Source organism: Crocuta crocuta, unplaced genomic scaffold, assembly GCF_008692635.1.
Source record: "Crocuta crocuta isolate KB4526 unplaced genomic scaffold, BGI_CrCroc_1.0 scaffold97, whole genome shotgun sequence".
Classification (NCBI taxonomy): domain Eukaryota; kingdom Metazoa; phylum Chordata; class Mammalia; order Carnivora; family Hyaenidae; genus Crocuta; species Crocuta crocuta.
Window position 1 is genome coordinate 9070242 of NW_027531999.1, and position 24480 is coordinate 9094721.

Consider the following 24480-nt stretch of genomic DNA (forward strand, 5'->3'; position numbering starts at 1 on the left):
CCTATGAGGTACCATTATCTTTATTTTACATTGAAAGGAACCAAGACTCAGAACACTTAGGTGATTTGTTCAAGGTCCCCAGATAGTAGGTGCAGAGGTAGGGTTTTAACATAGATTTTGTCTGACTCCAAAGCTGTCTTTCTACCACACAATACTGCTTCCCTAGAATGGGTTTAAATGGGTGAGAAGAGATGATAAATGTTAAACCATCGACTTTGTAAAAGTGAGTTTGAGTAACATTTAACTTCATTTTCAGGAGTGGCCTAATATGGGAACGCTTGGTCAACATTACAGACATAATCTACGGTCTACAAGCATACCTCAAAGCACACGGATACACACATGCACACAAATACACACACACAACCCGTTAGAAATGATTTTAAAAATCGGATCTTAGCTCAAAAAGATAATTCAGTTACCCTTTATTATTCATTAAAAATGAACTTTCTAAAATATTAGTAAATCTCATTTTCAGCTCTGTTTTGAAGTGCTGATACCAGTGAAGTAGCATTTTTCTTCTTTGAATCTTTTCTTGTAAAATTAGAGTTTTCTCTTTTTCTAAAATAGCAGGTAGTTCATTCCAGTTCTTAATAAAGATAAAGGGAGCGTCCATGGACTTGAGGAGCTGCAGAGGGGCATTATGGGTAACAGATGTATTTCCACAGCTGCCAGCTGTCATTACGTCTTCTACCACAGGAACCGAGCCATAGGAGCAAGCCTCGTATATTCTGTAGCATTCTGTGTTCACTCCTACTGGGCACAACGTGAGATCGCTCTGAAGCAAAGCATCTTGATAATTCTTAAGGCTTTCATTTGTTTCCTGAGGCTGCCACCTAAAAAGTCAGAAAAACAACTGTAGGTTTCACTTTGTTAATCAATCAGATATTTTGTGAAAGAAAATGTCAGTTATAGGAAATGGTAAACACATTATAGAGATGATAAGCCGATGAAACAGATGAAATCTTGCCCAAATAGATTTATCGAAAATATTTAATTTGAAAAGTTTATAGCTAGTCTTGTTTAAAATCTAGTAGTCACCATGAAATTTCTGACTGAGTGTTAATCTAGCCAATATTTTCTGTGTGCCAGGTCTCCTTTCTTTACCCCACCCTCCAAAATTCTTTGGAGCCTTTATGGAGCTCATACTCTAGTCCTAGTGGTGGAGATGGATACTAATCAAGTCAGGTCAATCTATTATTTAGGTGTTAATTGCACACTATGAAGAAAAACAAAGCAGAGAAGTGAGGAGTGAGGTTCTGAGCCAGCAGCGTTGCAGATGTAAATGGGAAGTCAGGGAGCATCCCATTGCAGGGCACAGAGTTGGAGGTGAGGCAGCAAACCACGCAGATGTGTGAGAGGAGAATCCAGTGAAGTGCAAGCATAAAAGTCATGAGACAGTGTGTGCCTGGCAAGTTCAAGAACAGCAAGGAGGCCAGGGTGGCTGAAGCACAGTGACTGAGGGGGAGAGGTGTAGAAGATGAAGTCAGAGCAAGGCTGTGATCTGAGGGGTGGCTGAGCTGACTCATGCTTTATCATGAAGGGCCAGATGACTGTTGCAGGTGGCTGCCCTGGTGTAGGCTGTTGAGCAGCATCCTTCTTCTACCCACTATGTGTCAGTAGTACCCCCCAATCCCTAAGCCCCAACCCCCCTGGGTGTTTTTTTCTGAAGACCAAAAATGTCCCCAAGCTTCACCAATGTCCTCAGGGCTGGGAGGGAGGCCACAGCTCCAGCTGAGAACCACTGTGGTAAGAGGACTCAGGAGATAACCCCCAGGGTCAGATGACAGGCTCTGAGGTCTGACTCAAGTAAGCATCCTCAAGCACAAGGCGCTCCCAGAGATGTGCCCGCAATGCGTGGTGGCTGTGGTGCCCCACATGCACCGTGTGGTGGGGAGTGGCTGCCTCAGAGACCCTGCTCACCCTGCCGCCTTCTCCCCTTTCCCACAGTGAGTTAGACGGAGGATTTCAGTGCCACCATCCCACTGGAGATGGAAATCTCATGCTCAAGAGTGCTAAGCTGGGCTTGGCCTAAGGACCAGGGCACTCAGGCTCCCGAGGAAATGCACATCTGTAACCAAATATACAAATGAGAATGGCATGCTGAAGGACAAGCCCCCTCACCCTCCACACCTCCAGACTCCTAAATGGCTCTGTAGTCAGACCCAACTTCGCACACATTTTTGCCTTAAGCAAGGGCCTTGGGTTGAGAATAGACTATACAGGGGCAAGGGTAGAAGCTGAGAGACCTGTCAGAAAGTAGACATTCTCTCCAGACTGTTTCCATCTTCTTGGTGAGATAAGCAATAGGGTCAGAAGGCAATTGTGACTGGGAAGAGAGTAGAAGGTATGCAACAGTCTTGTAGGAGAGGTGGAGAACACTGGACAAGGGAAATGTATCATTGCTGGCACTTGAGAGTCAAGGTCATGTATTTAAAACTAGGTCTATTGGCACAATTCTGTGTGTGTGTGTGTGTGTGTGTGTGTGTGTGTGTGTGGCGACATGGTGCAGGTATGGAGCAGATAAGAGAGCTGGATTTAGCCAGAGTTAGGATTTGCTCCATTAGGAAACTAGGGAATGAATGTATATCAGTCATAGTTGACTATGAAACTTAAGTGGGGAAAAGAAGAAAGTAAAGATGAGGTGGGTAAAGGACAATGAAAAGGTAGCAGGAACAATGAATTATAAGTCTCAGCCAAACTGTTGGAGTCAAATATTTACAGGGAGTGAGCTGGAATAACAGAAAATGGTGGTTACAGAGAGAGATGGTGGGACTTGAGATCACAGAGAAGATGAAGTATGTGTTATGACAAGATCTAGGAAATGACCATGACACTGAATGGCCAAGACCAAATGGAGAACCAGATCACTGGAATAGAGAGGGCACAGAGGGTAAGACAGAGGTGATGGAAGGGTCATCTATGTAGACTGGGCATCACCAGGACTTAGGTCAGAGTAACATGGGAGAGAGTGGGAGTGTGCCAGAACTAAGCACTCCACAGAATGAAGGAGATAACCCCCACAGTCAGCAAATGATTTCAAAGAAGAAGAGCAATGAATGGTTTTCTCTGCTGGCATGATATTTAAAATCAGAGGTTTTAGGGAGGAAAACGGAAAAATAGTTTGGAGGCAGCAATGAGAAGCAGAAGGACACCTACTCCGCCTCCTCATTCAATGCTATGAGAAGAACTGCAAGAAAAAGTCTATTCCTTCAATAAACTTTGATATTTGACACTGCCCTCACTCATTCCTTTCCTGGGACGCTGTCCCTTGCAGCCCTTCACATCTGCTTTCCCTCTGCCTGCGGTACCCTTCTAAATAGACACGGGACTCACCCCTGCACGTTCTTCAGGCCCGTGCTTGTATGTGATCTTCACACTAGAGCTGTCCTTGGCCATTCTAGAACAGCCAGTGTTCTACTCCTGATCCCTAGTCCTTCTACATCCCTCCTCTACTCAACTCGTTTTACAAGGCATTAATCATCTTCTGACACACAATATATTTCACTGGCTTGTTTCCTCTAAGAAACATGTAAGTTCTAGGAGGGCAGGGACTTCTGACTGTTTCGTTCACTGCTGTATTCTTCGTGGTAAAGACAGTTTCTGGCAACAGCAGCTGCTTGAAAAATTTGGTTTATCTATACGATAGAATACTACATGTCAGTGAGAAACAATGAAATCTGGCCATGTGTAGCAACATGGATGGACCTTGAGGGTGTTATGCTGAGCGAAATAAGTCAGGCAGAGAAGGACAAATACCATATGTTTGCATGTATAGGAGGATTAGGAGGAACTTAACGGAAGACCATGGGGGAGAAGAAGGGGAAAAATAGTCGGGGAGAGGGAGAGAGGCAAACCATGAGAGACTCTTGAATGCTGAGGACTGATGGGTGAGGGGAGGGAGGGGGGCGATGGACATGGAGGAGGGCACTTGTGGGGATGAGCACTGGGTGTTATATAGAAACCAACTTGACAATAAACTATTTGTAAAAAAAGAAAAAAGAAAGAAAAATTTGTTGACTGAATGGATATAGTATGATTACACTAATGGTAGAGTTGGGAGTTATAGAGTATCTACTACAATTAATATATTTCTAGATCTGGAAGGACATTTTTTTTAGGTGTTTCTTCTCTGATTACTAGACACACAAAACTGCATTTGTTTATTTAAAAACAAAATGGATAATTCCAAAATTTCTTCCTTCCCTCCATGAACATGTGTTTCATGACTACCATGTAAAAGATGGAAGAAAGTTAACCTATTAAATTCATCCATCCATCCACCCATCTATCCACCCACTCACCCATCCATCCATCCGTCCATCCATCCATCCATCCATCCATCCATCCATCCATCCGTCCATCCGTCCATCTGTCCGTCCATCCATCCACCCCCCACTTATCCTTGGCCGACTTTGTGTAAGATCCTATGTTGGATCTGGAGAGTCAAAGAAGAGCATGTCCTGTCCTCCTGTCCTCAGGGTGGTGTCAGACTCCAGAAGGTGTGAGGAGTACTTAATGCCAGTCTTGGAACACTGGACCTGGTCCTGAACACCTCAGGGAGAACCGAAGACCTTACTGGCACTTATAAGGTCTCGTGTCTCATGTCTAGCCAACAGATATTGTTGCAGAATCTTAAAAGCTGACATCTGCACAGGACAGTTACTAGTGTTCCTTTTCAGGATGGACAATAGCTATAGGTGCTTCTTCCCATTTTAAATACATACAACCCGGTTTCTACACGGCTTTAAGTACCAATACCTCTTCTGCAGGAAGATTGGTATGCATGACATTAACAAAGTCTCCTTGGAAACCTGTGCTGCTACATAGAGTAACTCTCAGATCTGAGAACAAAGTGGGTGAATCAAGTCAACGTAGAACTTACTGTTCTCTTGCTGAAACCCAACAGAGCTTATCATTCCCGTCTTGTTTCAAGATGTTCATTAGCGCTTGTCTGGATGAATTTTCATAAATAGTTCCTAAGAAATTACATAAGTAGGGCCTTTCATTATGCAGCATTGACCAGCTCGCCTCCACCACAGGAAAATTCCTGTATCTACAAAAATAAGCACATAGGAGTTAGCAACATATGATGATCAGATTGGTAAATTATCATAACCTAACATCTTAGGTAGCATAAGGATGCAGAGAAAAGAGATTTCAGATATGATTTTCTAAACTCCAAATGTGTAATTTTCCATACTTACTTTGAAAAAGTCCCTTAATCTACTGACTTAAGAAAATAACCTCACACTGGAGTGTGGGACTCTTGATTTTGGGGTTGCAGGTTCAAGCCCCATGCTGGGTGTAAGAGATTACTTAAAAATAAAATCTTAAAAAAAGTTAAAAAGAAAATAACCTCACACTGGCACCTTTTACAAAATTGCTATAGAGAGTAAGTGCCTGAAGTGCTTTGTTTTTTATATTCCTCAACTTCTATACACTTGTAGTTATAAGGAAGGTTGAAATTAAGACCTTCAAAGTATAATCTACATTCATAATGATCATGATTTAATGACTGTTTTAATTATTTTTAAGTTTAATTTTTATTATTTTGAGAGTGAGACAGAGAGAGAGAGAGAGAGAGAGAGAGAACATGAGCTGGGTAGGGGTAGAGAGAGAGGGAGAAAGAATCCCAAGCAGGTTCCGCGCTGACAGCACAGACATGGGGCTCAATCTCACCAACAGTGAGATCACAACCTGTATCAAAGTTGGCCACGTAAATGACTGAGCCACCCAGGCACCCCTTAATTACCATTTTAGCCAGGTGATGGAAAGATTACAGTATAACACTGCTGTAGCAAAGAGTTCCAACTCCAAAAGCTTTTAAAGTAGATTACAAAAAAACGCCTCGCATGTCATGCAGGGGAGGTCTGTTGCAATTGACCCATTCTTATGGGCATTTGGAATAGAGACCAAATTGTGTGCCTGAGATACAACCTTTCCATAAAGGCAAAGCTTTATGTAACAGTCTATAACAGGTTTTCTCAACCTTGGCATTACTGCCATTTTGAGCCAGTTCACTTTTAGTTGTGGAGGCTGTCCTCTACATCGTAGGATATTTCGCACTGTCACTGACCTCTGTCCAGCAGATACCACTGTCACCTCCCCCTTCTACTTGTAACAACCCAAAATATCTATAGACGTTGCCAAATGTTTCCTGGGGAGCAAAACTGCATCTGGTTGGAAGTCACTGATCTATAACAAAGGTATTGGCCTAGTCCAACAATAACAGAATTACAAAGAGTTTCCATTCAGTGTATGGAAATTGTATGAGCAGCCTATGAGTGTTACTGCAAAAGAGTATTTTGTTTCAAAGCATTTTACAAGTGTGAGCTCCACTCAAGGGATAGATTTTTCAAAGCATCTTATACCCAGCTATACTTAATATAAATCTTTTGGTCTCGTCCTAGTACAAACTTATGAAGTAGGAATACTGCAGCATAGGCCAGGAAATAGGTCTTGTGAATATGCTTATCTGATGATATTTGTGTAGCCAACCAAGTAGCAGTTTAAGGTCACATCTGGTAACAAGTGATAATAATGAGCAATGAATATCTAATTCAAAAAGCATGTTGGTGAGATTTCTCCTAATTCTTCCATTTGACAAGTATTTGTTGTCTACGTTGTGCAGGCTGGTTCCAGGCTCTGCCCACAGTGTGAACAAGAAACAAATCCCCTCCTCTTAGGACGTCCATGCACTAGTGCTGGATCTAAGTTTAAAGTATCTTAAAGTCAATTCAATTAAAAACCTCTATTAAAAGAAAGATAAAAAATAAGCTTTCCATTTTATAAAGACTTCATAGACATATTTAGAAGCCTTAGCTATCACTTTATTAACTCCTCTTATTATAGAAGAGATTTGTGCCAGTTTAAGCCGTCTCAGTGGCAGATCTGAGCATATTATGATCTTCTCAAACCCAAGATACCATATGCTCCTGATTTAATACTGTTTTTCAAGTAAAACTTTGTTTTTACTATAAATTATATAGATTCCATAAGTTGTTTTAAGGTCTGTCTGCCATTCTCTGTTAAATATCTCTGTCTCTTTTTTTAATTTGAGAGCGAGAGCATGCATGTGAGCTGGGGAGAGGGAGAGAGGGAGAGAGAGAATCTTAAGCAGGTTCCACACACAGCACAGAGCCCAACATGGGGCTTGATCCCATGACCCTGGGATCATGTCCTGAGCAGAAATCAACAGTCAGATGCTCAGCCGANATAAAGACTTCATAGACATATTTAGAAGCCTTAGCTATTACTTTATTAACTACTCTTATTATAGAAGAGATTTGTGCCAGTTTAAGCCGTCTCAGTGGCAGATCTGAGCATATTATGATCTTCTCAAACCCAAGATACCATATGCTCCTGATTTAATACTGTTTTTCAAGTAAAACTTTGTTTTTACTATAAATTATATAGATTCCATAAGTTGTTTTAAGGTCTGTCTGCCATTCTCTGTTAAATATCTCTGTCTCTTTTTTTAATTTGAGAGCGAGAGCATGCATGTGAGCTGGGGAGAGGGAGAGAGGGAGAGAGAGAATCTTAAGCAGGTTCCACACACAGCACAGAGCCCAACATGGGGCACCATCCCATGACCCTGGGATCATGTCCTGAGCAGAAATCAACAGTCAGATGCTCAGCCGATTGAGTCACCCAGGTGCCCCTGTTAAACATCTCTTTAGGGCACTACTGATAAACTTGAAAATTCATCCTATGCCTTTGGAGTTTTTCAACACACACACACACAAAACCCATTACTTATCTGCTCTCCTTATAAAAGGCTAAAATACTCTAAAAATTATTTTTAAAAAATATTTTTATTTATTTCTAGGAGAGAGAGAGAGAGAGAGACAGCGTGANACCAAACCAGATTTTTTTCCATGGAAAATATTGTACCTGGCTTCTCAGATGATTCCAGAACTATGTTGACTACAAATTTAAAGCACCATTTTCCTGACTCAGAACTTCAGGTCCTAGAGTCTAGAAAAATGTATTTATATTTGGTACTTACGTTGCCACTCCTAAAGGCCACTGAAAGACATCCATGTCATTAATCCAGGGGCTGTCATATATTATGAAAAGCAGCTCCACAAAGCCTCCATTTCTTTTGAGGAATTGGTTTATCCATTCATTCTGACAATGTTCATTTCCAAGCAACACAACAGCAAGATGCTGGAGTTTTTGAGTTTGCACTAAATTTTGTGCATAAAGTAACCACTGGGTGGCATAAAAGACCTTAGCTTTTTCTCTTCCATTTAGGATGAGTACCACATTATTCACATCAACAGGAAAATACCCTGGGACTACAGCTGGGCCAGTGATGAAGCTGTTAAAAACAAACAACAGAACAAAAGTATTTGATGTTAGAAGTTTTATTTTTTTTAAACTATTTTTTGTTTTGACTTTACAGAGAAAGTGCACGTGTGCGTGTGCATGCCCCTGTGAGTGGGGGAGGCAGCAGAGGGAGAGAGAGAATCCAGTGACCTGAGCCGAAGTCAGCCACTTAACCAACTGAACCACCCAGGTGCTCCATAGAACATGAAACTCTTGATCTCAGGGTCATGAGTTCAAGCCCCACATTGGAAACGGAGCCTACTTAAAAAAAAAGAAAAGAAAAGAAAAGAAAGAAAAGAGAAAAAGAAACATGGTAGCTTTGGTGTTTTTTTTTTTTTTAAACTACATTCAACAGAAGTGCTGGCTAGAGTTTGAGTTGTTAAGCAAAGAAACACAGTTGAATAGTATGAAACTCTGTGTAGTTTATACTGGAAAGTTGTTTAAGTCGGTAGTTCCCATCTTTTTTACGGTGTGAGTTGCTATTATGCCTTTATCTGAATGAAGTGTAACTGATGAATTGAGAAAAGGAGGAGGCATAATGAACATCCATGGAGATTAATTCTGGAAAAAAAAAAAAAAAGGAGCAAGGGGCAGAATACCCACAGAATATGATAATTTGAAAGTATAATACAAAAAATATACTTAAATCTAGTATAGGTACAAATATAAAAATTTGAATGGGAGGATACACACCAAATTCATTACAATGATTGCTTCTGAGGAGGAAGGAAGAGAAAAGAAAGGGGAACAGTACAAAGAAAGCTTCCATTTTACTGGGAATATTTAATTCGTTTAAGAGGGAAGTTAAATATCTGAAGCAAATATGACAGAGACCCAGAATTTGTTAGTTCTGAGTAAAGGCGAAATGAGAGTATGTTCCTTACTGTATAAAAAAAGAGTCGTAAAAGGAATAGACATGTTTCATAAGTTATATTTTTATATTATGAGCTCCTTTAGAACAATCAATACCACTGAATTATCTTACTTTTTTTAAATTATTTTTTTAAAGGATGTGTCTCCTGTGGGTTTTTGTTTTTGTTTTTTTAAGTGGGCTCCACATCTAGTGTGGAGTGTAGGGCTTGAATTCACAACCCTGAGATCAAGTGAGTTGAGATTAAGAGTCAGATGCTTAACCGACTGAGCCACCTAGGTGCCCTTGCCACTGAATTATTTTAAACTAATATGTATTAAATATCAAAAATACCTTTAAGTTATGTTAAAATTAGTCACAGTGGTCTTGGATTCTTTACAACCTGCTAAACCATATTACATGCTAGAGTCATTATTTTATTTTTTAAAAAGATTTTATTTTTTATTTTATTTTATTTCATTTTTTCCATTTGAGATGGTATTTTATTTATTTAAATTTTAATTAATTAACATAGAGTGTAATATTCGTTTCAGGAATAGAATTGAGAATTCATCACTTACATACAATACCCAGTGCTCATCACAGCAAGTGCCCTCCTCAATGCCCATCCCCCATCTAGCCCATCTGCCACCTCCCTCCCTCCATTAACCCTCTATTTGTTCTCTATCATTAAGAATCTCTTGTGGTTTGTTTCCCTCTTTTTTTTCTCCCCTTCCCATGTATTCATCTGTTTTGTTTCTTAAATTCTACATATGAGTGAAATCATATGGTATTCATCTTTCTCTGACTGACTTATTTCACTTAGCATAATACATTCTAGCTCCATCCATGTTGTTGCAAATGATAAGATTTCATTCTTTTTGGTAGCTGAATAATATTCCATTGTGTGTGTGTATATATATATAGTGAATATAGATGTAGTGAGTATATATACTCACTACATCTTTATCCATTCATCTGTTTATGGACATTTGGGCTTTCTCAAAAGTTTGGCTATTGTTGATGATGCTGCTACAAACATTGGGGTGCACATGTCCCTTCAAATCTGATTTTTTTTTAACTTTTTATGTTTTATTTTATATTTGAGAGAGAGAGAGAGACAAAGCGCAAGCAGGGGGAAGGGCAGAGAGAGATGGAGACAGAATCTAAAGCAGGCTCCAGGCTCTGAGCTGTCAGCACAGAGCCTGATGCGGGGTGCAAACTCACAGACTGTGAGATCATGACCTGAGCTGAAGTCAAATGCTTAACTGATGGAGCCACCCAGACGCCCCTCAAATCTGATTTTTTGTATCTGTTGAGTAAATAACCTAATGTTGCTTGATTGCAACACCTGTTGTTTCTTATGTTGTTAATTTTAGCCATTCTGACAGATATGAGGTGGTATCTCATCATGGTTTTGATTTGTATTTCCCTAATGATGAGTGATGTTGAGCATCTTTTCATGTGTCTATTGGGCATCTGGATGTCTTCTTTGCTAAAATGTTCATGTCTTCTGTCCATTTAATCGGGTTGTTTTATTTTTTGAGAGAGAAAGAACACGGCACAAGCAGGAGCGGTGCAGAAAGAGAAGGAGACACAGAATCTGATGCAGGCTACCCAGGCTCTGAGTTGTCAGCACCGACCTTGATGTGGAGTTTGAACTCATGAACCATGAGATCATCACCTGAGCCGAAGCTGGACACTCAACTGACTGAGCCACCCACGTGCCCCTATTTTATTTTTTAAAAGGTTTTATTTTTAAGTAATCTCTACACCCAATATGAGGCTCAAACTTACAACCCTGAGATCAAGAGTTACATCCTCTACTGACTGAGCCAGCTAGGTGACCTATAACCTGCTAGAGTCTTTAGTACAAATATGATGAAATCCTGCTTTTATTGTTTATTATTGTTGGGGAAAAAACCTAGCATTTATTAAATGCCTTTTTTATACATGATAGATAGGCATTTTACATAGGTTGTCATTTAACCTCTATCAACTCTGCAGAGCACATTAATCCCCCACTTTGCATTTGGGAAATCAGGCTTACGTTACACAACTTGTAATGGCAACACTGAGTTGTGAGTTAAGTCTGGTCTACTTCAGAGGTTAAGTTGTTTCCATGGCACTATGGTTAAGAAATACTAGAGTTAATAGATAATATTAAAAACCCAAGACCTAAATATATATTTTGTTTGTGTGTATGTGTACTGCATGGATTCTATAACTTTATTATACAATGATAATAACCTATAGGAATGAGAACTCTGTTTTGTTTGTGCTGGATAGGACGTAGCATCGGTGATGGCCAATGATTATTTAGCCATTTAAGAGAAGCTGCAAAATCTGAGAGGCTAGCTAGAGAATACTTTAGGGATCATGATAATAGTTATGATAGGCTTAAAATTTTGTTATTGGTAATATATGAACAGTTGATTTCTCCTTTAGATTTATAGGGAGTTAACTCCTAGAGCACATGAAGTCTTCCAGTTCTGCTTTCCCACCACAGGCCAGTTTTATGAAGGAAGAAAAGGAAACATGGAGAAAGGTTACATGACTTACATAAAGCTAGTAGACACTAGATAGGCAATGATAGAGATGGGCCTCAAGCTTAGTTATTTGTCATTTAATATATATCTTGTGGCCAAACTATTTTAAAGAATGTCATCAGACTTTCGTGGTACTTTTTTTTTTTAAAGGTATAAAACATTTTACTAAGAAGTATTGACAATTAACTAATAATATTTCATTTCAATTTCTAACTAGATAAAAATGTGCAGTAAAATATTTTTATCAGGATAATTTATAATAAGAACATCTAATGATACCAGGAGTCTTTATACCCTGAGAGAGAATATTACCTGTCATTGCTCATCCTTGATATAATTGCTTTAAAGTATTATTTATAGGTTCCAGGGGTACCTGGGTGGCTCAGTCGATTTAAGTGTGTGACTTCAGCTCAGGTCATGATCTCATAGTTTGTGGGTTCAAGCTCTGTGCTGACAGCTCAGAGCCTGGAGCCTGCTTTGGATTCTGTATCTCCCTCTCTTTTTGCCCCTTCCTTGCTCACTCTTTGTCTCTCTCTCTCTCAAAAATAAATAAACATTGAAAAAATTAAAAAAAAATAAAGTGTTATTTATAGTTTATGGTTTTGAAGTATAAAGCATTTTTCAATTGATATATATTTATTCCTTTATATAACCATGTAATAGATAAAAGACTTGCACAGTGTTTTATAGTTCAATAAACACTAACATGATAATACATATTAAATGCTACATTAACAGAATAAAATTGCTAAGGTAGTTTGTAGGAAAGGGAATCAGAAGAGGAAAGTAAAGGTTGAAATGTATTCCAGGAAATATAAGTAATATGAACAAAGGCAGAAAGGCAGACAAATTTGTGATTTAAGGGTGTATAAGGAGAATGAGATTACATGTGGGCAGTGGAACTAATTTAGTCAGAGAGAAACAGTGGATTGTAAGGATAAAGGGTGGTAATGGTCATAAAGCACTTAATACGATATTGGTCATGGAGCTTTCACTCAGTGTATGTTATTAATTTGTGAAACAGCAGGAAACAATATTATATCTATACTTCAATTTTAATTACATAATACTATAAATAGAAAAAAACCTGGAAGTAGACATGACAGTAGCCGTTTAACCCTGTTTTTGTAATTATNACTTTTCCAAGTAATTATAATAACCACTTATTAGTCTTTTTTAAAAATTATAAACCTATATTTTAAAAAGATGTAATTTTAAAAACAAATGAACTTGCAAAATTTGAATACTGAATTTACTTATTTTATTGTGCTTTAAACAAGACTATTGCTTTAATTTTCTTTAATGTTTATTTATTTTTAAGAAAGAGAGACAGAGTGTGAGTGGGGGAGGGGCAGTGAGAGAGGGAGACACAAAATCTGAAAAAGGCTCCAGGCTATAAGCTGTCAGCACAAAACCTGATGCAGGGCTCGAACCCACAAACCATGGGATCATGACTTGAGCTGAAGTTGGATGCTTAACTGACTGAACCACCCAGGTACCCCTAAATCTTACTTATTTTTCTTAGTAATCTCTACACTCAACATGAGGCTCAAACTCACAACTCTGAGATCAAGAGTCCCACATTCCTCTGACTGAGCCAGCCAGGTGCCTCCTTATGCGTAAATTTTATGAAATATAAATTCAAACCTAACAGTTTTAAAAATCCTCTTTTAAAAACAGCTTTTACTCATTGTGATGAGTAGTAAGTTCCCTAACTTCTTATACCTAGAAATTTCCTTTTTTTTTTTTTTTAATGTTTTATTTATTTCTAGGAGAGAGAGAGAGAGACAGCGTGACAGGGGAGGGTCAGAGAGAGAGGGAGATACAGAATCTGAAACAGGCTCCAGGCTCTGAGCTAGCTGTCAGCACAGAGCCCGACATAGGACTAGAACCCGTGAACCGTGAGATCATGACCTGAGCCAAAGGTGGACACTTAACCAACTGAGCCACCCAGGCGCCCCTGTACCTAGAAATTTCTAATATCTAGAAATTCTAAAAATAGGATGAGACATATTCTGTCATGATCTTTAGAAATAAGTTTAATGTTTTCTTTTCTTTTAACTAGGCTTCGTGCCTAGTGCAGAGCTGGACAGTGGGGCTTGAACTCATGATTCTGAGATCAAGACCTGAGCTGAGATCAAGAATTGGACACTTGCCTGACTGAGCCACCCAAGCGCCCCATTTTGTTTTCAACTTTTTCCTAAGTAGCAGATGCTCATTGAAAATACCATAATTGAGCTGTGATAACAATAAGTTAAGTAGTTTAGCATCTAGCTTTCATTTTATCAAATGGATAGTCCTTTATATATCTTATGATAATGCCTGAACATGGACATTATAGGTTCCTGAAGGCAGTCTTTTAAGGATGAGCAAAGGCCATCATGAGCAGAATTAGGATTCCTCCTAAGAAATTAAAAATGAAGTTGCCTCATGAAATTAAACTGTAAATCAATCTATGATAGATATGAGTAGAGATAGGCAAAGTTTCTTCAAGAGACAGAACGAGTCCCAGGCTGTCATGTAACCTAATTGAACGTATTAATATAAGGTATCAGTAAGGTTTTTGTGAAGGAATGTGAAGGGGAGATAACATTCAATACTGGAAACAGAAGGAACTGAAAGGTAGGGAGATGTTGCAGTACTATTTACGTTACAGTAAAAACAGTAAAACCAATAACAACCACAAGACATCTATAGTGATTAGTATGTGCCAGATACTGTTCTAAGCACTCTGCATCTATTAATGTTTTTTTTTAAATTTTTTTAATGTTTTCTTTATTTCTGAGAGAGACAGACAGCGTGAGCAGGGGAGGGTCAGAGAGAGAGGGAGACACAGAATCCGAAACAGGCATCAGACTCTGAGCTAGTTGTCAGCACACAGCCTGACGCGAGGCTCAAACCCACGAACTGTGAGATCATGACCTGAGCCGAAGTCAGACACTTAACCGACTGAGCCACCCAGGTGCCCCTATTAATGTTTAATCTTCAAAATAATCCTGTGAAATAGAAACTATTACTTGCCATATTTTAAGTTTAAGAAAATCCAGGCAGAGAGGTTAAGAGATTTGCCCAAGTTCAGACAGCTAATAAGAAATAAAGCTGGGGGTGCCTCGGTGGCTCAGTCAGTTAAGTGGATGACTCTTGGTTTTGGTTCAGGTCATGATCTCACTCACTGTCATAAGATCAAATATTGGTGGGCACAGAGCCTGCTTGTTATTCTCCCTCACCCCCCTTTGCCTCTCCCCCACTATGCTCTCTCTCTCTCGAAGTAAATAAACATTAGAAAATAAAGAGGTAAAGCTGGAATTTGAACTCAGATATTTTGGTGGCAGTACATGCTCTTTTTTCTTTAATATGTATTTTTAAATTTACTTATTTTAAGAGAGAGAGGGAGAGAGAGAGTACATGTGCACAAGTAGGGGAGGGGCAGAGAGAGAGAGGAAGAGAGAGNCGGCAGTACATGCTCTTTTTTCTTTAATATGTATTTTTAAGTTTATTTATTTATTTTAAGAGAGAGAGGGAGAGAGAGAGTACATGTGCACAAGTAGGGGAGGGGCAGAGAGAGAGAGGAAGAGAGAGAATCCCAAGCAGGCTCCACACCATTGATGCCAGGTTAGGGCGGGAAGGGGGGTGGGTGTTGCTTGAACTCACAAACTGTGAAATCACGACTGAGTGGAAATCAAAGAGTTGGATGCTTAACAGACAGAGCCACCCTGGCGCCCCTGTACCACGTGCTCCTAACAACTCAGTCACACTGCTCTACTGCCCAAACATGACAGCGCTTCATCAGGCTGACTCAAAGATTCAGTTTACCATGTGTGTATTCATCTCCTGAGCACAGACCATGTGTGTTGCTGATTCATGAACACAGTCATTTCTTCCCTCTGAAACAGAGATCTGAGGTACTACATAGTTAAATCCTACGTTTTGATCCCATATTTCATCAACTAACCCTCATGTAATTGGGTATTACTTGTATTCCGTCCATATGGAATGAATGTGCTGGTCAAGCCAATAGAAGCATGTAGATTGAGAGACTGGCAGCTCTAGTTCCATTCTGAGTTACTTACTTGGTATTCTGGATTACGTTCTTTGGGCCTATAAGTTGATATCAGTCTTTGTAAAGTTAAAGATTTACTTAAGCAAAATGTATTTATACTTTTTTACAACAAGTACCCCGATAGTACTTAGAAACTCTTTCAATATCTTGAAGGTGACTCATAACTTCTAATTCAGTTTTGGTCAAATAAAGATGAATGTGTTAAAACATTTAAGTTAATACCCATGTAGCCTGGTTCAGCTAAAAATTTGCAATCCCATAAAAATTTATTAATTTTGGAAAAATAAATTATTATATGACTTTTCATGAGCCCAAAACTTTAACGAGCTGTTTAAAACAATCTGTCATAGGGGAGCGTGGGTGGCTCAGTTGGTTAAGTGTCCGACTTCAGCTCAGGTCATGATCTCATGATTTGTGGGTTCAAGCCCTGCGTTGGGCTCTGTGCTGACACCTCAGAGCTTGGAGCCAGCTTCAGAATCTGTATCTCCCTCTCTCTCTGACCCTCTCCTGCTCACTCTATCTCTCTCTCTCTCAGAAATAAATAAAACATTAAAAAAATTTTTTAAAAATCTGTCATAATAGTGAACTCCTTGAATACAAAGTTCTCCTAAATCTTAGGAGGAAATAGTATTATTACATGATCATAATATAAAACCCCAGGTAAAGATTTCTGAAGGGAAGGGTAAACCACGTTTTCTTTTGGGAGTTAATGCTGTTTGCTCAAATCCTTTGCTATTGTTGTAGTAACACTGTATGCTACCTTCTCTATGAGTTTTTTAAAGAATTTTTCTGAAAAAAATCTATATATTATGGGTAGAACTATTAGACCAATACCCACGATGCATATTTACTTTTCAAATACCAAAATATTATATTTATATGGATAATACTGATTTGCTTTCAAACACCTGAATCCAACTACTGTAAGTTTAGGACTATGTATAAATTTTTGAATGGGATTACAAAAATAGAAGCCTGGGGTGCCTGGGTGGCTTAGTCGGTTAAGCATCCGACTTTCGCTTAGGTCATGATCTCGCAGTTTGTGGGTTTGAGCCCCGCGTCGGGCTCTGTGCTGACTGCCAGCNTTTACTTTTTCTGGGGTGCCTGGCTGGCTCAGTTGGAGCATGCAGCTTTTGATATCAGGGCTGTGGGTTCAAGCCCCACAGTGAGTATACTTAAAAATAAAATTTTTAGGGATGCCTATCTGGCTCAGTCGGTAGAACATGTGACTCTTGATCTTGGGGTCCTGAGTTTGAGCCCCATGGTGAGTGTAGAGTTTACTTAAAATTAAATAAATTCATTAAACTAAATCTATTAATAAAATCTTAAATAAAGAACCTGTTTACTTTTCAAGAATGGTTACTTTGAAAAGGTACATGAAATGAAATTGCTTTCTGAGTGTGTATAAACAAAGAATTAAAGGAGCAGTGAAAATTCAAATGAAATTGAGACTAATCATAGCTTTCCTTCTTGATTTCTGTGGGAAATAAATGGAATCCTAATAAAAACCTAAATCTTTGGTTGACATTTTTTTCCCTAGTAGTATAATTGTTAGATGAAATAAGCAGTTAAAAATAATTATTTTTATTTTTTATTTCAATAAGAAAGCAAAATCTAATAGAAAATANGCAAAATTATCACATTTTTCCTAAATAAAAAAATCTTTTTTTAAAAAAATTTATTTTTAATGTTTTATTTATTTCTGAGAGAGAGAGAGAGAGAGAGAGAGAGTGTAAGCAGGGAAGGGTCAAAGAGAGGGAGACACAGAATCTGAAACAGGCTCCAGGCTCTGAGCTAGCCGTCAGCACAGAGCCCGATGTGGGGCTCGAACCCACGAACCGTGAGATCATGACCTGAGCTGAAGTTGGACGCTTAACCTACTGAGCCACCCAGGCGTCCCCTAAATAAAACAATCTTAATTCTACCTGTTTAAAAATCTTTATGGGGTGCCTGGGTGGCTCAATTGGTTAAGCGTATGACTCTTGCTTTCAGCTCAGGTCATGATCTCACAGTTCATGGGTTTGAACCCTGTGTTGGGCTCTGTGCTGACAGCATGAAGTCTGTTTGGGCTTCTCTCTTACCCTCTCCTCTGCCCCTCCCCAACGCACGCTTGCACACTCTCTCTCAAAATAAATAAATAAACTTAAAAAAAATCTTTAGAGAATATGGAATCATAGATAAAAGTTTTATAAAAATAAAAACTCATTGGTTTTATGGAATCTAAAAAAAGATTTCTGAGTATTGCATTAAAATGGTAATCTATACAATAAAATCATGATGGAACTCATATATAACTACATTTTTATAAAACTTTCAAAACTCATAATAACACCTTAATGTCACTTGAGTATTATAAAATATGTGAACATGACTATTATATAAAAAGAGAAAAATGAGAATATTTTTAAGTTTATATATTATTCCTACAAGATATGGAATGTTAAATGCTTATCAACAGTCAAATGTTACAAAATTTGGAGCATGAACTTTCCCATATAATCACAGCAATGTTTCAATAAAAATGAAACAAAATTTTAAAAAGGAAGTATTCTGTAAAATGTTCAGGTAAACTTTAACTACAAATATATATTTATGAGTTTACTTCTCTATTCTTCACAACAAGTTGAAGGGCAAATACTGTCTCTAAATATATTTCTCTCTTATTTTTTCTTCTAGTATTTACATAAAGCATTGCACAGAAACACAGCAAAGATTAATGTTGCACAGTTAATACCTGTAATGTGTTCTTCCTACAACAGAATTTCCTTCTCTCCACTGAGCAGTCACATCAGTGGGATCAAGTAAGCCTTCAAAAATATGCTCCCAGAGATACAAACCTGGAAATTAAAAAAAAGAGAAACAAACACATTTACTGTCTGGTTTATTCTGGTGTGTGAGATGACATGATATTCTGCTCATTTATATAATTTGAGCCAGAAACCAGATTTTATTCCTCTTTGGTCTCTTGGTAGGCAGTTCTACCAAGCGATAGCTCAAATTATCAATATGGCAGCTAATGTGTGAGAGACAGAATTCAGAGGTTGACAGTGTGAAATGTAGCAAAATGTGGGTTATAATGAAAACAACAACCCCTCTTACCCTGAATTTGAGAAACCCTAATGATCACTTTTACTACTTGTTTTATCCTGAAATGTGTTATAATGTAAGTTACGACATGATTAGAACTGTTTCTCATTTCTATATCATAACAAACTAGGGGCATTCACCATTTTGTGCCAAATACAACCAGAGGAGCTCATGTATGCATGTATAAGTTAATACATCAGGGAGATAGTAACTCCTCCTCACCGGAACACACATCCCTCACCACATGATGCCCTCTGCAGACAAATTCCATTGTATCCTTCTCCTTAGGGCAGCCCCTGGTATTTTACCGGGATTTCATCTGAATGAAGGCTGAGAGGAGAAGACAGCAGTGTCACACAATGATGTAACCTGGGAGCCGAGCCCTGTTTTACTGACACTGGCAGATGTGTTTTCTTCCATTCTCATTATGCCCTGGTACGAGAGGACACACGCAAAATGCCATGTTTAAACACCTAGCCAATCAGATAAAGCCTTTCAAAAGTGGTGGTCAAATAATGCCTCCCTGTCCGCCCAGTATGTCCTAAAATGTAATCTCTAGAATCTATGAATATGTTCTTTTACATGGCAAAGGAGACTTTTTATGTGTGATTATGGATGCTGAGGCAGGGAGATTATCCTGGGTTATCTGGCTGGGCCCTGTATAGTCACGAGGGTCCTCACAGGCAGGAGGCAAGAGAGTCAGAGTAAGGGAAGGAGGTCTGTGGATGGAAGCAGAGGTCAGAGTGATATGGAGCCATGAGCCAGGAATTTGGGTAACCTCAAGAAGCTGCAAAAGTCAAGGAAACAGATCCTCCTTGAGAGCCTCTAAGAGGAATACAGCCTTGTGGACACATTTTAGTTTTCTACGCTCAAAAATGTAAGATTATAAGTTTATGGTGACTATAGTTAATAATACCATTTTGTACATTTGAAAGTTTCCAAGAGAGTAGATCTTAAAAGTTCTTATCGCAAGAAAAAGAAAGTATAAGTATGTGTGATGATGGATACTAACTAGACTTATTATGTTGATAACTTCCCAATATGTAAATATATCAAACCATTATGCTGTACATCTGAAACTAATCTAATGTTATATGCCAATTATTTCTTAATTTAAAATAATGATAAGTTTGTGTTGTTTTATAAGTCACTAAATTTTTGGTAATTGGTTATGGCAGCTATAGGAAACCACAGACTATGATACCTGGAATACTTAAAAATCTGGAAGTGGTTTAGAATTGGGTAATGGGGAGAGGCTAGAAGAATTTTGAGGAGCAGGACTTAAGAATGCCTAGATGAGAAGGGTGCCTGGAGGGGTCAGTCAGTTAAGGATCCAACTCTTGGTTTCGTCTCAGGTCATGATCTCATGGTTTATGCGTTCAAGCCCCATTCTGGACTCTGCATTGACAGTGTGAAGCCTGCTTGGGATTCTCTCTCTTACTTTCTCTGCCTCTCCCTTGCTGATGCACTTGCTCTTTCTCTCTCTCTCAAATAATAAATTTTTTTTAAAAAATCTAGATTAAATTACCTTGGACAGGTTAGCAGCAGAAGCATGGGTGTTAGTGACTCAGCTAGTGAGAAGTCAGAAGAAAAATTATAGTAGAAAAAAAAAACCTATGTTGGTTTTTATAAATATCTAAGCAGACTGTTGGTAGAAATATGCATGTTAAAAGTGCTGCTGCTGAGGGCTCGGAAGGGCATGAGGAACATGTTATTAGAAACTGGAGAAAAGGGGATCTGGTTATATTAGCACTAGGAAGCTTAGCTGAATTCTGTCCAGAAGTTACAGGGAAAGTGGAATGTGTAAATGATAAACTTGGCTATTTAGCTGAAATGATTTCCAAGTAGTATTGAAGCTGTGGCCTGGTTTCTCCTTGCTGATTATAGTAAATATGAGAGGAAAGAGTGATGGAGGGAAAACTTGTAAAGCAAGGAGCCAGGACTTGGTAACTTGGGAAATTCTCAGCCTATTCAACGGCAAAAGTGGTAGAGAATTAGGAGATTCACTGTCAGGAAGGCATGCTCTGGAAAAAGGGCCAAGGATGTAGCTGAACACTGGTCTGCTAGTGCCTCAGAAGGATAAAAAGGCTAAAATATCCTCTTTGAGGATATTAGGTGTGTCATTTATGGATCTCCTCAGCCATCTCAGTAGAAGGCAGAAACAGAGATGGGATTACCCAGGAAAGACCCGTGGAGGAGGGCCTGTCTAATGGAGTGACATACATGGGAGACCCACAAAGCCAGGAGAATGCAGTATCAGCAGAAACACTGCTAGCTTGGACTAGAGGGGACACAGAGATGTTGCAATGAAAGAAGGGTGTTGGACTCCCTAAATCCTACCAGCAGGCTGATGAAACCACTGAGCTGCAAGCATATGCTACCATTCACGAAAAAGGAAGGATGGCTGCAGAGGTGGAGCCAAAAGACCAGAAGCAACTTTGAGCCACAGATTATTCTCAGGCCTTGAAGCCGAATGATTTGCCTGGTTAGATTTCAGAATTGCTTGGACCAGTGACTCCATTTTCCTCCTTTAAAAAAAAAAAAAAAAAAAAAAAAAACTTAAAAAAAATGTTTGTTTATTTTTGAGAGCAAGAGAGAAAGTGTGTGAGCGGGGCAAAGTCACAGCGAGAGGGAGACACAGAATGAGCAGGCTCCAGGCTCTGAGTGGTCATCACAGAGCCAGACGTGGGGCTTGAACTCACAGATCATGAGATCATGACCTGAGCCAAAGTCAGTTGCTCAACCCACTGAGCCACCCAGGCGCACCCTCCCTCCTTTTTGAATAGGAATGGAATTAGAATTCTTTATGCCCGGGAATAGGTTGATGAAAAGTAGTGTTTGATAAAACTCAGCTGGCAACTTTGTGCTTATTGAATTGAAAAGAGAGAAGTACAGGGGTGCCTGGGTGGCTCAGGAGGTTAAACATCCGACTCTTGATCTTGGCTCAGGTCACCATCTCCTGGTTCATGAGTTTGAGCTCTGACTGGGGCTCTGTACTAACAGCACAAAGCTTACTTGGGATTCTGTCTCTCCATCTCTCTGCCCCTCCCCTGCTCTCTCTTTCTTGCTCTCTCTTTCAAAATAAATAAAATTAAAAAAGAGAAAAGGCTAAAAACATGAAAAGCTGTCAAGATATAGGTTTAATTAAAAACTAGAATGGGTAAGTGGGAATTTAAAGGAAGAAGTTAATATTAGAAATTTTGTATAGAAAAAATTGCTAGAACTTGATTGGACCTTGGGAGGTCAGGAGTAATCTTCAAGGATGTATATTTGCATGCAAGTGTGAATGAATGTGTGAAGCATGAAAGGTAAGAGTATCATTCTCCAATTACTTTCTTCCAATCTGGTCCTTTATATCCAAATCCCTTACTGTACATAAATCCAACCTGTGTTTAAAGGTCCAGTAAAGCTTCTAATTCACCAAATTCTTTCTGACTCTTGTAACTCTCATTGAGGGTCCCATTCTCTAATTGAGTATATAACTTGGAACGCTAGACTCTTATGATACTCAAAGCAAAAATGCTTTTGTGGGCATTCAAGTTTAATCAACTATATACTATACCCCATATTACACATTTATAATGAACACTGGCATATTAAAGGCTCTGAGATTGTCCTCCAATAATGAACCTTGTTTAACTTTGTTCAGTTCAATGTTTCCCAAAGTTGTTTGGCTATTAAATACAGAGGCCACATCTTATACTTGTGTGTCAAGTATCTAATAAATACATAGATTCATGAAAATTCAGTATACATAGGCATTTCTATATAATAATGCTTACATTCTACTTTGTATCTACAAATAAAGCTGTACTCTGCTAAAGATCAACATAGGATATTTGTGTACATGTGCTTGTGTGTATTTACACAGATATTGTCTAACAGAAAGGAGGAATAAAATATTAAGGAAAAGTAAACAAAATGCACCATGATGCCTTAATTGACAAATGATGACATATACTGAATGCATTAAAATAAATTGAATTTAATATTAATAAAGTCCCTTTTAGGATTCTTTTCATGTGTCTTATCTCTATACATCAACTTACCAATGGCAGCTTTGCCCCAGATTTGTACATGGAAGTCTGTTTTCCCTTTTGTGGATTTATTTAATATTTGAAGACTAGTTTTAAATCTGTGTTGTTGCTCATTTTTTTCATCTCCTTCCCAAGGATTCCATTCTTCACTTCCCAAAGTAGATTGTTCTATGTTTTAAAAAGAGTAACAGTGTTTATCAGTAAGGTAGAACTGCAGTTGTAGATAAATTCAAGCCATTTAAATCAGATGTTAGAGAGTGCTAATTTTAGTTTTTCATGGAGGTAGAGCAACTGAATTTGAACTGGTTAAACACACAATTTTAAAAAAGGAAGTCAAAATTTAATTTTTATTAAATTTCTTTTCTGAAAGATCTTAGAATGTTAACAAGAGACACAAACTTATCTCTCCCAAATGACACCTTCTAAAATAACTGGCTAACACGTATCCAGTTACAAGTTTAACTTGTTCAATTCTTGGTCGGTTGCATATGCACACATAACCTACACATAAAAACAAGACTTCAGAATGTAAAGTGTCCAACAGTTTTAGCCACTATTGTGCAAAATTCTAAAAAAGGGAGAGGTAAGTCTGAGTCTGAAACTGACAGAGGTCAAAATACGGGACAGAGGATCACAATGTGGAGGCAAAACGCCCAGGCTTTCCCAAGTCGTTGCATGATTAGAAAAGGCTCTTTGTTTCCATGAGGAAACAGGTCTTAAACCCAGCGGCGTTCCCAAGAATTCCGGGACCACGCCTGCGTACTCCAGACGTGTTGGACAGGAGGGCGCGCCTGCCAGCTTTGGAGGCGGGCAGTGGGGACGGGCGAGGACTGAGACACCTGCACACGCCTCAAACCCGAGCCCACCGCCGGCAACCGAGAATGGCAGGCATCAAGAGGCACCCGGGAGCCGCGGGCACTCCCGGACCCGAGAGCCAGGTCTGCGGCCACCCAGTGTCCTACCTCGGCCGCGCCTCTCCCGCGCCGCGGCCGCCCCCTTCCTTAGGCCCCGCGAAGACGCGGCCGGCGCCCGGCGGCGGCGCCCGAAGAAGACGTGGTAGGCGGCGTAGAGGGAGAAGAGGCAGTACAGGGCGATGAGAAACGAGCAGAGCCGCTTCCGCGTCAGCCGCATCCCACTCGGGCTTCCCGTCGGCCACCGCCACCCGGGAGCTGGGCGGGAGAAGAAGCCGGCACTCAGCGCCCCGGCCCCGGCCACTTCAGGTGCAGGCCCAGGCCGGGGCGGAGCGACTCACCAGAATCGGCCTTGGCCCCGGCGAAGCCCCGCCCAGGAACCGCCCCCCCACCTCCGCCCCGCCCCCGTGCCCTCCCAGCTCAGGCCCCGCCCTCAGCTCCTCCCAAGCCTCTCCGAGGGCTCCTTCGCCCCGCTCCCCACAGGCCTGGTTCGTTCACGCGCTTCCCTTCGAAGCTCTGTTGGCCTCAGTCTTTGGAATTGGGAGATGGGAGACCGCGTCTTCCTGCGACCTGCTCCCTGACTTCCGAAGTGTACCCATGGCCTCTTTCAACCCTGTCCTCCCTACGTATATAAAAACTTACCTGTTATCTG

At 39.7% G+C, this 24480-nt stretch overlaps 1 protein-coding gene across 2 annotated transcripts; it reads right to left on the reverse strand.

The window, feature by feature from the left end:
- Positions 1-394: 394 nt before the first annotated feature.
- Positions 395-24180, reverse strand: RXYLT1 (ribitol xylosyltransferase 1). 2 transcript variants are annotated; one of them, XM_077775223.1, is made up of 6 exons: positions 23880-24180; positions 22930-23085; positions 18528-18630; positions 8012-8326; positions 4886-5056; positions 395-836 (listed from the first exon to the last, which is right to left on the reverse strand). In XM_077775223.1, the coding sequence occupies exons 1-6, from the start codon at positions 24046-24048 to the stop codon at positions 419-421; spliced, it is 1332 nt and encodes a 443-aa protein (XP_077631349.1). In that variant the 5' UTR covers positions 24049-24180; the 3' UTR covers positions 395-418. The 2 variants fall into 2 exon arrangements, with proteins under 2 accessions (XP_077631349.1, XP_077631350.1); XM_077775224.1 differs by lacking the exons at positions 22930-23085; positions 23880-24180 and adding an exon at positions 21221-21352.
- Positions 24181-24480: the final 300 nt, after the last annotated feature.

Excerpts from the sequence above, each read along its gene's own strand:
- RXYLT1 (XM_077775223.1), bottom strand. The coding sequence starts at position 24,048 with ATGCGGCTGACGCGGAAGCGGCTCTGCTCGTTTCTCATCGCCCTGTAC. Across the intron at positions 23,086-23,879 it reads GCGGGAGAGGCGCGGCCGAG|AACAATCTACTTTGGGAAGT; the intron begins GTAGGACACTGG and ends TTTAAAACATAG. Across the intron at positions 18,631-22,929 it reads CTGGGGCAAAGCTGCCATTG|GTTTGTATCTCTGGGAGCAT; the intron begins GTAAGTTGATGT and ends TTTAATTTCCAG.